The following is a 12,266-nucleotide window of genomic DNA, read 5'->3' as shown; positions in this document are numbered from 1 at the left end:
ACAAACTTTTTCGGTTTTCATCGGACAAAAGTTTGCTCTGCAAACGGACAAACTTTTCAGCAACAAAAGTCTTATTGTGTGTACAGAAATTCATCAGAATTTTGTCCAAAGTACAAACACGCATTCCCAGAACCAATGTTAAAATCCACCAACAATAGCAGAAGTTGACCAAAGGGTGGTGGTAAAGAGCAGAAAAGAGGAAAAAAAAACAAGTGATGTTGGAAAAGTTTTGGGAAAGTTTGCAGAAAAGTCCTGCCGTGTGTATGCTATGGGTGTGCCCGGCCAACTCCCTTCCAACAAAAATCCACGGAAAAGTTTGTTTGAAGTCCGATCGTGTGTATGAGGCTTAAGACTTGTATTCTCTGTGGGCATAACACTATGATTGCCTAATACTTCTTGCTTCTATATTGATGCTCACATAAGTAGAAGCCTAGGCATTTAACCATGTGATCTCTTTTGAACGAGGATCAGGGCTCAGACATGGTGATCATACCTTCACTAAAGATACAGTAATCAAAAACCTGGGGTTTTGGTTAATTAATCAATACTGGAGGGTTTCTGTAGCAGCATTTTCTCTTGGAATGGTATTTTAGTCCTGTTAGTATGTATCTACCTATCCCAACAAAACTGTTAACATTGCATTAGCACCATGGCAAGACACAGTTTAACTTTAATGCCCTCCTCCCCAGCTACATGTACAGTATGTACCTACCCCTCACATCAATGCTGTTCTGTTCAGCTACTGGATGCAATGAAAAACAGTCCTGTTTAAATTCCAAATTTTACACAGGACTGAGAACTCCCCCAGCCCCAGGTGACACCACTGGACCAATCAGCAAGCACCTACAATGAAATGTCATATGTGCCGTTACACTTGGAAATACCAGCTACCTTCCTCATTCCTTGCAACTGAGAAAAATGGTGGAGGAATAAAGTATTTTCTGTTGAAGGACTGGGCATTACAGCAAACTTATTGCTTTGCTTTACATGGACAAAACACAAGCTTTCTTTAAGTCAACAAGAAGTATAGGTCCTCTTTATCATCTGGTAGACATCATGAATGACACCCTATAAAATAAAATTCTAGATAAATAATGCTACATGCGGTGGGATATAATTATGAAGATCTGGTTCTATACTCTTGAGACAATTAGAAGGATAAGCAACAATATAATTCCTCCATTAGGTGTAAAAGGTACTACTCCTTGCTTGAAAGTCCTCCAATAGCTGACACGGTACTTCCCTTTGCATGACAGTCCTCTCCATTAGGTGACAAGGTAGTACTCCTTGCTTGAAAGTCCTCCATTAGGTGACAACGTAGTACTCCTTGCTTGAAAGTCCTCCATTAGGTGACAAGGTAGTACTCCTTGCTTGAAAGTCCTCCATTAGGTGAGAAGGTAGTACTCCTTGTTTGAAAGGCCTCCATTAGGTGACAAGGTACTACTCCTTGCTTGAAAGTCCTCCATTAGGTGACAACATAGTACTTCTAGCTTGAAAGTCCTCCATTAGGTGACATGGTAGTACTCCTTGCTTGAAAGTCCTCCATTAGGTGAGAAGGTAGTACTCCTTGCTTGAAAGTCCTCCATTAGGTGACAAGGTAGTACTCCTTGCTTGAAAGTCCTCCATTAGGTGACAAGGTAGTACTCCTTGCTTGAACGTCCTCCATTAGGTGACAAGGTAGTACTCCTTGCTTGAAAGTCCTCCATTAGGTGACAAGGTAGTACTCCTTGCTTGAAAGTCCTCCATTAGGTGACAAGGTAGTACTCCTTGCTTGAAAGTCCTCCATTAGGTGAGAAGGTAGTACTCATTGCTTGAAAGTTCTCCATTAGGTGACAACGTAGTACTCCTTTAAAAGTCTTCCTTTAGGTGGCAAGGCAGTACTTCTTCCATGTCTGGCAGCCATTGGCTATCTTGGTCCCTAAGCTGATTTTCAGTTTAAAAGAGATTCAGTAAACATGCTTCATTACCCAAAAATTAGAACAGGAGACTTTTGTGCCACTCTCTGAAGAAACTGTGCATATTTCCATCACTTAATTCAACTTATCATGACGGATCTTCAGAAAACAATAAGTGAGATGTGACTGGAACATTTGAATGTGGGGATCTCATAAGATGACTTTTTTTGTAACGAGTCAGTGTCCGGTATTTCATTTGCAGAACAGAATTCCGTGTATGGAAATAAAATCCATGAATACTGCCTTCTACCGTTCAGACTTAACGCGGTAACGTAACACAAAATAAGCGAGTAGGCGGAGCCCAATAAAGAACCCTCCCAGTACTAGAAAGTCCACATATAGCTTTGCATCCTCAACATCTAATTGCTGCAGGACTTGTTGGGGACGCTGGAATGTGCAAGGAGGCTCAGTGCATTGAAGGTCAGCGCGGTCCATTCCGTAAATGGCCAGAATTACACCTTCAAATCCATATCTGTAGGAAAAAAGGGAGATATGATAATAGCAGTACAGATAATCTAAATCTTTATTTGCTCTCTTTTTGAACACATGCACATCTGCAGCAATCTTTATCTACTTTTTTTGAACTAATACACTATATACAGGTATACACAATAGATGATAGACAGAAGAATACTAGGCTTAAATGTTTCAAAAGGACATATACATGGAGGGGGTGATTTACTAATGACAAATAGACTTTTCTCATTGCAAGGGAAGTTGCACTTTGCAAGAGATTTACACCCAGAGCGTAGTGAATGTGGTCACACTCTGCTCACTTCCATCATCCAATCATGTGCAAACAAAAATGCATTTTTTTAATATTAATAAGCTTCACTAAGACCCCTATCACACTGGGTCGTTTTTCAGGCACTATTGCGCTAAAAATAACACCTGCAAAACCGACCCTAAACAGCCGCTGCTGTGCCTCCAGTGTGAAAGCCCCAAGCGTTTTTAACACTGGAGCGGTGCGCTAGCAGGATGGTAAAAAAAGTCCTGCTAGCAGCATCTTTGGAGCGGTGAAGGAGCGGTGTGTATACCGCTCCTGCCCATTTAAATCAATGGGACACTGCGTCCATACCGCTGTCAAAGCGCCTCTGCAGTGGTTTTTAACCCTTTCTCGGCCGCTAGCAGGGGGTAAAGCCGCCCCGCTAGTGGCAGAATAGCTTTACTGCCGGCGCACCTCCCGCCCCAACGTGAAAGGGGCCTTAGAGAAAATTCTCTTGCAAAGTAAGCAACCTATTTGCACAGTGGCTCCGTTTGATGGCACAGTGAGGCTGCAAGTAATGTTTTTTTTTTTCAAGAATTTTTCCGTTTGTTTGCGCCCCCCATAAATTTGGAGCACCAGCCCCCACTGACAGCAACTGACACACCCAGGAAATGTTTGTTGTTAACTATTGGGAAAAAACGTTTTTATAAAAAGTTAAGGGGGTGTATAGCTTTCAAAGCATCCACACAGGGTCAAAAAGTACTCATACCCACATAAATGTAAAGCACATGCACCGGTGTATGTTCTGAATGCAGACTATTTTCATTAAGTGCATACATTCATATGCATGTGAGTGCTTTACACCACCCTACCACCCCACCACATATAGCCACGTCTTCTAATTGCTGTCTATGAAGTTTTTTTACAGAGGGTCTGGGCACTGTACAGCCCTCTTATGGCTGTGTGTATAGACATGTTAAGATACAGAAATTTTGTTTAATTTGATCTCCTCTGACCTGACATATGAGATGTAGGAGCTCCATTGCAGATATGTCGGGATGGTTTTAAAGCTGACAAAGAAGCCTGAGAATAATAGTACAGGTATTGCAGTTACTGGACCAACAAAGGTTGCAACCTAGAAATAAAAAGGATTGGTAAAATTAGCATCAAAAGTCAATTAAAAAAATTCAACATAATAAAAAGAATGCAGGCTATGAGCAAAATGATTTTAAAAGATGTATAACTATGCACATCATTTGACCCCTAGACTTAAAGGCTATTGAGTTTGTTAAGACTGGAGCTCACCTGTAAGGAGTTGGATGCTGCACCAATAAGAAGCCCCAGAGACTGGGCCACAAGAGCAGTAGATGTGGAAAGAGCAGTAAAAAGGAGAAAACGTGTAGCTTCCAAGGGCTGACCGGTCATCCAATATACAATGCTACAATATGCCACAGGACACAAAACCTGAAATTTAAGATAAAACATATTATTCTATAAGATTTTTAAACTATGAATCTGGATGCTGGGAGCATGATTGGATGTCACTGCTTTAAAAAGGACAATAACTACAGCCTACAAAGGCCAGCTGAAGTGACAGAGGAAATGCGTGCACCTTTATAGGCTGAAGAGGTTTGAAGCTGGCCATACACATACAGATTTCAATTAGCTTGCAGGCTAAGCAAAAGAAATGGAATGCCTCGTACACACAATCGGAATTTCCGATGGAAAAAGTCCAATGGAATTTTTTCATTGGATATTCCGGCCATGTGTATGCCCCATTGGACTTTTTCCGTCGCAAAGTCCGACAGAGTTAGAAATTACGATCGTCTGTATGGAACTCCGACGGAGAAAAAAACACACATGCTCGGAAGCATTGAACTTAATTTTTCTAGGCTCGTCGTAGTGTTGTACGTCACCGTGTTTTTGACGGTCGGAATTTGGTGTGTCCGTGTGTATGCAAGACAGCTTGAAAGGAATTCCGTCGGAAAAACCAGTCGGAGTTTATTCCGACGGAAACTCTGATCGTGTGTACGGGGCATAACAGATTCCTCCATCCACACTGAGGCCTCGTACACACGACCGACAAGAAACTTGCTGGGAGATATTTTTTTGCCGAGGAAACCGGTCGTCTGTACATTTTCGTCGAGGAAACTGTCGAGAAACTTGACGAGCCAAAAAGAGAACATGTTCTCTATTTCCTTGACGGGAATGGAGAAAATTGGCTTGTCGAGTTTCTCGACGGCTTCACAAGGAACTCGATGAGGAAAACGATGTGTTTCGCCCGTCGAGTTTCTCGGTCGTGTGTACGAGGCCTCACAGTGCGGTTGAATGTATCCACCCTGGCGGGTTATTGTATTCTGATTGACTGCAGACGCTTATGACCTGACAAAAGCCATTTGAAAGATCACATTCTGTCCAGTGGAGCAGTGCAGGCAAGGATATGCACTGCTCAAATTTCGGACAAGCCATAGGAATCAGCTGAAATATGGTCAGTGTACAGCCATATTATCATGTAATATTATGGATGCAATAATTGCGGTAGGATATGCCAGAAATCAATATTGCATAGTTACATAGTTGTTACGGTTGAATAAAAACACCAGTTTATCCAGTTTAACGTGTGTGGGTGTGTGTATGTGTTTACGTCAATGCAATGTGCTAAATTCAGAAAATGATGTACATGTAACAGTAAGAATTGCTTGTACTGACCAGGGTCCATTTTGAGAAAAATACCTTCAATCTGTTCCCCTTCAGCACTACTCTGAGTTTGAAAAAATTATTTAGCGGGAACTACAGCTATAGGTCTTCTAAAAAATGACTGATCTGTGAGTACCTAATACCTAACAATTTCTCTTTAAAGGTTTGTTTAGTGAGGATTTGAAATGAACCGACAACTTACATAGAGTGCGCAATTTAAACTAAGTATATGATGAAAACGTGCCTATAATGAGGTTATCGTTCGCCAAAACCACATGTAAAAATAAGCAGGAGATCCAGATATTAAGGCAGTTGCAGTATGCAAAATATAACTTTCCATTTATTAGTCAAGTTTGCGCCTACCCTGTTTTGCTGTTAGTTCATTATGTTAAAGGAACTTACTGAGGGCCTGGGAAGTGGAAGGGAATGGAGACAAATTTAAGATTTACAGGTAATGCTACAATTAGCACTTAATTCCAGCTGCCAATATCTCTAGATCCACTGAATTGTTCAATGGTTTTCATTAAAGGAAACCTCTGCATATGCACAGGGCTGGCCGGGACTATGAGTGGGCAAGAAGGGCGGCTGCCCTGGGTGCAGTGGTATCATGTGAGGTGGGGGGCACCACTTGGAGTCTTCCTGTCGCTACAATCTGACAGAAGTATTGACAGCAGCATTACTACTACTGTCCGCATTGAGCTGGAGAGGAGAGAGCTGGGAGGAGGTTTGGGCTGTAATCTCTCTCCCCTCCAGGTTCTTGAGTGAGTGAGTAACTTGTATAGCGCAACAAATGCGAACTTAATCGCCTCAAGGCGCTTGGCATTCAGAGTCGTACAGGTCTTTCAGAAGAGGTGGGTCTTTAGTTTTTTTTATCTAAAAGCCCGATGGTTTTCTTCCAAGCGGATGGTAGTGGGTAGAGCATTCCAGAGCCGTGGTCCTTGGATCGAAAATCGACGTTCTCCCTTAGACTTGTAGCAGAGGCGTTGCTAGGGGGGTGCGGGGGGTGCGGGCCGCCCCGGGTGACACCCACTAGAGGGGTGACACCATCCCGATTTAAAAAAATAGCTGACATGTGGGGGGGGCGGCTCCCCCCCCCCGCAACTGCAGCGATGAGCGCCGTGGAATCGGAGCGCCGAGCCGCGCGGTACAAGAGGAGGGGGGGTTGCGGGTGACACCGCAGCACCATCCATCCCCTCCTCTCACAGCCATGGGCTGTTAGCGGTGGTCGGCAGTCGGCACACAGGCACAGCCCCCTCCTCTCTGTTTGTGTGTACATAGAGGGAAGGGGCCGAGGGGACCTTCTGTCCATGTGCCGTGGCGCTGCCTGCGAGGTACTGAATGGGGAGGGGGGGTGTTTGCACCTGGGGGGATTTCACTGAAGGGGTGGGGGGATGTACTAAGGGGGTGTTTGCACTGAGGGGGTTTTCACTAAGGGGGGTTTGCACTGAGGGGGGTTGTACTAAGGGGGGGTGTTTGAACTGGGGGGTTGCACTGAGGGGGGGTTGCACTGAGGGGGGGGATTTGCACTGAGGGGGGGGTTGCACTAAGGGGGGGTGTCTGCACTGAGGGGGTGTCTGCACTGAAGGGGGGTCTGTGTAACATGCAGGGGTCCAGAGGTGCAGGTGGCTGTGTAATGTAAAAGGGGTGCAGTGATGCAGGGTGCTGTGTAATGTAAAGGGGTCCAGAGGTGCAGGGGGCTATGTGATGTAAAGGGGTCCAGTGGTGCAGGGGCTGTGTAATGTAAAGAGGTGCAGGGTGCTGTGTAATGTAAAGGGGCCCAGAGGTGCAGGGTGCTGTGTAATGTAAAAGGGTCCAGAGGTGAAGGGGGCTGTGAGATGTAAAGGGGTCCAGTGATGCAGGGTGCTGTGTAATTTTAAAGGGGTCCAGTGATGCAGGGTACTGTGTAATTTTAAAGGGGTCCAGTGATGCAGGGGGCTGTGTAATGTAAAGGGGTCCAGTGATGCAGGGTGCTGTGCAATGTAAAGTGGTCCAGAGGTGCAGTTGTGGAGAGGGGTACACAGTAGTAACAAAACGATATTGAAGGATGCAGAGGTATGCAGGGGGCACAGTGGGGTGTTTTTACATTTTAACGTGGGGGGGGGGGTGGCAGATATTGGATCTGCCCCGGGTGCCAAATGCTCTAGGTACGCCCCTAGCCTATAGGCTCCTGAGATGTGAATTCCGGTCCTGGAGAAAGAGGTGGGGGGAGGGGCCAAAGAAAAATGGAGAGAAAGAAGAAGGGATAGAACGAACAAGAAAGATGGATAGGGAGAGAGAGAAAAGGGGAAGAAAGGAGAACAGAGAGCAAACAGTAGGGTAAAAAATATTTGAAAAATGTTATTGGGGGGGGGGGGGGGTGACACCATATTTTACCGCACCAGGTGACACCAACCCTAGTGACGCCACTGATTTGTAGCAGGATTTAGGGATTTGGAGAAGGTTTTTGTTGGTTGACCGGAGCACGCGCTTGGTGACGTAGGGTTTTATTTTCTCGCTTAAGTATTGAGAAGCGTTACCCTGTGTACATTTGTGAGTGAGGCAGAGTGTCTTGAATGTCACCCGGTCCTGTACGGGCAGCCAGTGGAGGGACCTCAAGACCGGGGAGATTGGTTCCCACGACTTTTTACCTGTTACCAGTCTGGCTGCCATGTTCTGGATGAGTTTGCGTAGTCGAGTCGCGAGTTGATGATAGTTCCAACCACTACTGCTGTGTCCTCTTCCGGTAGAAGGAAAGATTTTTGGATATTTCTGCTGGAGGGGGAATTTGGGGGGAGACAGGGTAAGATTTGTTTTAGGAGAAGAAATTTGTAAGGGGGGGATCTGTTCTGGGGTGATTTGGATTGTGTGATAGAAAGGGTAATTTATGTTGGGAGGAAGCATGGGGGAAGAGGATTTGTGCTAGAAAGAATTTGTAGTTGTGATAGAGGGGGTGATTTAAGAAGGGAGATTTGTGCTAGAAAAGAGAATTTGGGGGGGGGGGGGGTGACTGAGGAGGACTTGTGCTAGATGGGGAAGTTTGGGGGGGGGGGGGTGTGCTTGAAGAATGGGATTGGGAGGGGGGTTTGTGGTCAGAGGGGAAATTTGAGGGGTAGAGTATTTGTGCTAGGGGAGGGGGATTTGGGAGGGAGAGGATTTGAGCTGTGAGAGGGATGGGGGTCAAAGATGTATGCTGGGTTGGGGATTTGTACTGAGAATAGGGGACATTTTTGTTTAGGGAGAATTGTATATTTCAAAAGGAATTTATGCTTATGGTGTGGGGTAAGCATGCCCACCAAAGGGGGGTGGAAAGGGATTTTTGTTGACACGCAATTTTCATACATCTTGCAGGGGGGGCGGATATCAAGTCAGATGGGCTTTTGGCCAAAAAATCTAGTAAGTGGAAAGGTTTGTTTAATCACTGCTTCTTCACTGGATAGGGAAATAAAAGACATATTTGTATGATTCTGCCCACAGTCTTTATATGTTTCTGGCCTCTATAATTATCTTTTAGCCTTTAATTATATAATTGCTTACTTTTTTTAGATTTTGGAGAAATTGATAATCTTTAAACACTTAAAATGACAATGGGAAGATAATGATATAAAGTTCTCTGCATAAATGAGTACACCCCAACAGATTTGTCAGAAAAGCTTTATTTTCCATTCAGAATAAAAAAAAAAATTATGGGACACTATACTACAAAATACTCCCACAAATGCAAGCCATTGATTGCAACCAAGATTTGTTAATTTGCATACACAAAAAATAATATTTTTCCTAACAAATTAATTCAAGACCATGTTGCAAAAATGAATACACCCACTGAAAGTCTTAGGAGTAAAATTAAATTTTAGACAACAAGCATTGGCTTATTCATGATCAGACCTTCGTTATAGTGTATAGATGTCTTAATATGCTGCTGGTGTGCTGTGGTTTGCTCTTCTCTGGGCGGCCGCAGTATATAAACACCATCACACCTGCAGTATCCCAGTAGGCCTGTAGAAGGAGCTTGTCTCAGAGCATGAAGCCTGTTGTTTCTAGTCTCACCTTCCTTCTGGTGCTCTCCCTGGTCCTGCCCTCTGGTAACGTCATCATCTGCGCATCCACAGTGAACCGGGCTGTTTCCTGGTGGCCACAGGATGGATTTCTCTCCCTGCCTGCAGATCCGTGGATCTAGATGGACCTGAGACCGGACCGAACCGCACATCATGATACCCTGATGAGCCTGTTTTGTAATTGTGTATTGTAATGCATTTCTTTTGAGATTAAACATAGTATCTGACATATTGCACTTAGGTGGCGTTTCTCTTTTTTGTTTCCTTGTCTTCCCCTAACAGAGTTGGCTTTTCTGTGAGGATAGCTGCCGCCCACCATCTTCCCATCTCCTTTCTTTTTAGGATTAGTCATTTTGTACCACTATATGGACTATAAAACTGTGACTGTTTTCTAGACATATACATTGGCCGCTTTTTAGGTGTTCGGTAGTACCAGTGTTTGCGTTAACAGTTTATTTTATTTCTGTACTGCAGGGGAATGGCATGCATGCGTGTCGTCCAAGAAAAAAGCCTCCCCTAAAGCCCATGCACAAAAAAGCCTGCCTAAAATTTGCCATGGCCCAAGCTGAAAAAAGACTACTAGGACTCTGTACTCTGAAGTGATGAGACCAAGATACATTTTTGCCGATCTGATGGCTCCAAAACTGTATGGTGTTGCAAAGGTGAGGAGTACAAAGAAAAATGCATGGTGCCTACAGTAAACAATGGTGGTGGGAGCAGAGCTGTATCCTGGCCTAGGCCAACAAGGCCCAGGCATAGGGCAGCACTTTGCAGGGGGGCAGCACAGAAAGGGTCCCCGCCGGCTTGTGCTACACTGTTAGTGTAGTGCCAGTCTTATGGGCTGGACTGGGCTCAGAGGCAAATTAGTCCAGCGCCCCAATAAAGTGGCCGCACTGCTTCCTGTATGCGGGTGGCCGGCATTCCGCAACTGTGTGTGGGGAGGGGGGGGCGCTGCTTCTAATTTTGACTGTCCTATCATCCTGGACCACAAACCTTCCTCACTGTGCTATATGTTTTCTGTTGCACCATTGGAATGGTTATATCTTCTTTATCCTCTCCATAAAATTATTAGAAATTTGTGCTTAAAGTACAACTATAGGCAACACTTTTTTTTCATTTTGGATAGAATAAGGGAGGGTTATAGCCCCTGACAGTTTATTTTTTACCATCCCTGTCCCATTCCTTTCACTTCCAGCCCCATAGCCAAACAGGAAGTGAGAGGAAATCTATGCAAATTAAGGGAATCTATTGCCCCCCAGGCTCTCAGAACTAGTGTTTCTACTCGAAAAGTGTCTTAACCAGAAAGGGGTGTGGCCTTGACAGGAAGGGTGGGTCATATTTAAATTAGGGGGTGCACGAGTTAAGTCAGGCCTAGGGCAGCACAAAACCTAAATACACCTCTGGGTGGCAGTGTCCTTCTGTGGGGCTGCATGAGTGCTGCTGGTGTCAGGGAGCTGCATTTCATTGATGGTATCATGAATTCACAAATGTACTGCTCTATATTGAAAGAGAAGATGCTACTATCACTCTGTGTCCTTGGTCATCGTGCAGTTTTTCAACTTGATAATGACCAAAAACACACATCTAAGGCCACAATTGTATTTCTGAAGAAGAACAGGGTGAAAGTGATTCAGTGGCCAAGTATGTCTCCTGATCAGAACCCAATCGAACACCTATGGGGAATTCTGAAGAGACAAGTTGAGCATCACTCTCCATCCAGCATCCAGGCTCTAAAAGAGGTTGTTCTTGAAGAATGGAAAAAGATGGATGTTACAATGTGTCGTCAACTTGTTCATTCCATGCCTAGAAGACTTGGTGCTGTCCTTTCAAATCATGGACCTCATACAAAAAAATAGATGTAGTAGTTTTTGTTGTGGGGTGTATTCATATTTGCATCAACTAATTTGAGTAAAATTTAAGATTTTGTTATATTACGTACTTTCATGTAATGAACTAAACAGATGTTCTATAAAATGCAGTTTTATCAATATTTCGAAAATTGTTCTTATGTTCATTGAGATATTGATTCAAATATTCCTTTTCAAAAGGGGTGTACTTATTTATGCTAAGCGCTGTACCTTAAATGTCCTAGAATTACACAGATAGCAATGTTTTAGCGTAAAGACAAAGGTAATCTACACAACACCTGTAAATTTAAAGTTAAATTCTGGGTACGGCACGTTTCACATAGTTACATCGGTCCAGCTTGGGAGCTGGAAATCACTGTTGTAAATACTAAATAAAAAAGAAGAACGGGTGGGACTTTAAAGGAGGCCATGACTTGGTATCGTCATGTACCTCTACCCCAAACCCTCACTAGACCCCACCTGTTTGAATAACTTAAGACCCATCTCCCTGCTCCCGTTTGCCTCCAAGCTCATCGAACGACTTGTCCATGACTGAATGAGTCGCTACCTCACGGACACGAACAACTTTCTCGACCTTCTACAGTTCGGCTTCCGCCCACAATATTCTATTGAAACTGCCCTACTAAAACTCACCAATGACTAAACTGCTAAAACCAATGGCCATTACTCCATACTCATACTCTAATGCCGCGTACACACCATCACTTTATGTGATGAAAAAAAACGACACTTTCTGTGAAGTAAAAAATGACGTTTTTTAAACTTCAATTTTCAAAGACGAAGTTGCCTACACACCATCGTTTTCTCACAATGATCTTGCAAAGTGAGGTTACGTTCCACTACGTTTTCCATTGAAGCTTGCTTCATAAGTAGCTTCTGGGCATGCGTGGATGAAAAAACGTCTTAGAAAACGACGTTTTTTGCTACACACGGTCAATTTCTGTGAAGTAAAAAGTGCACTTTTGAAAAACGACACATAAAATTGAAGCATGCTTCAATTTTTTTT

At 44.0% G+C, this 12,266-nt stretch overlaps 1 protein-coding gene across 1 annotated transcript in view; it reads right to left on the bottom strand.

Annotated features, from left to right (window-relative positions):
* Positions 1-1,020: 1,020 nt before the first annotated feature.
* ABCG4 (ATP binding cassette subfamily G member 4) overlaps positions 1,021-12,266 on the bottom strand; it is an 86,465-nt gene continuing 75,219 nt past the window's right edge. The window contains exons 13-15 of the mRNA XM_040325504.1: positions 3,967-4,125; positions 3,678-3,796; positions 1,021-2,427 (exon numbers count right to left, since the gene is read on the bottom strand). Coding sequence (XP_040181438.1) covers positions 2,202-2,427; positions 3,678-3,796; positions 3,967-4,125 — 504 coding nt within the window. The 3' untranslated portion in view covers positions 1,021-2,201. The remainder of the gene's footprint in view (positions 2,428-3,677; positions 3,797-3,966; positions 4,126-12,266) is intronic.

This window comes from Rana temporaria, chromosome 10 (genome assembly GCF_905171775.1).
Source record: "Rana temporaria chromosome 10, aRanTem1.1, whole genome shotgun sequence".
NCBI lineage: Eukaryota > Metazoa > Chordata > Amphibia > Anura > Ranidae > Rana > Rana temporaria.
Note: the sequence above shows the minus strand (reverse complement) of the source record. Positions and strands in the feature narration are given on the sequence as shown.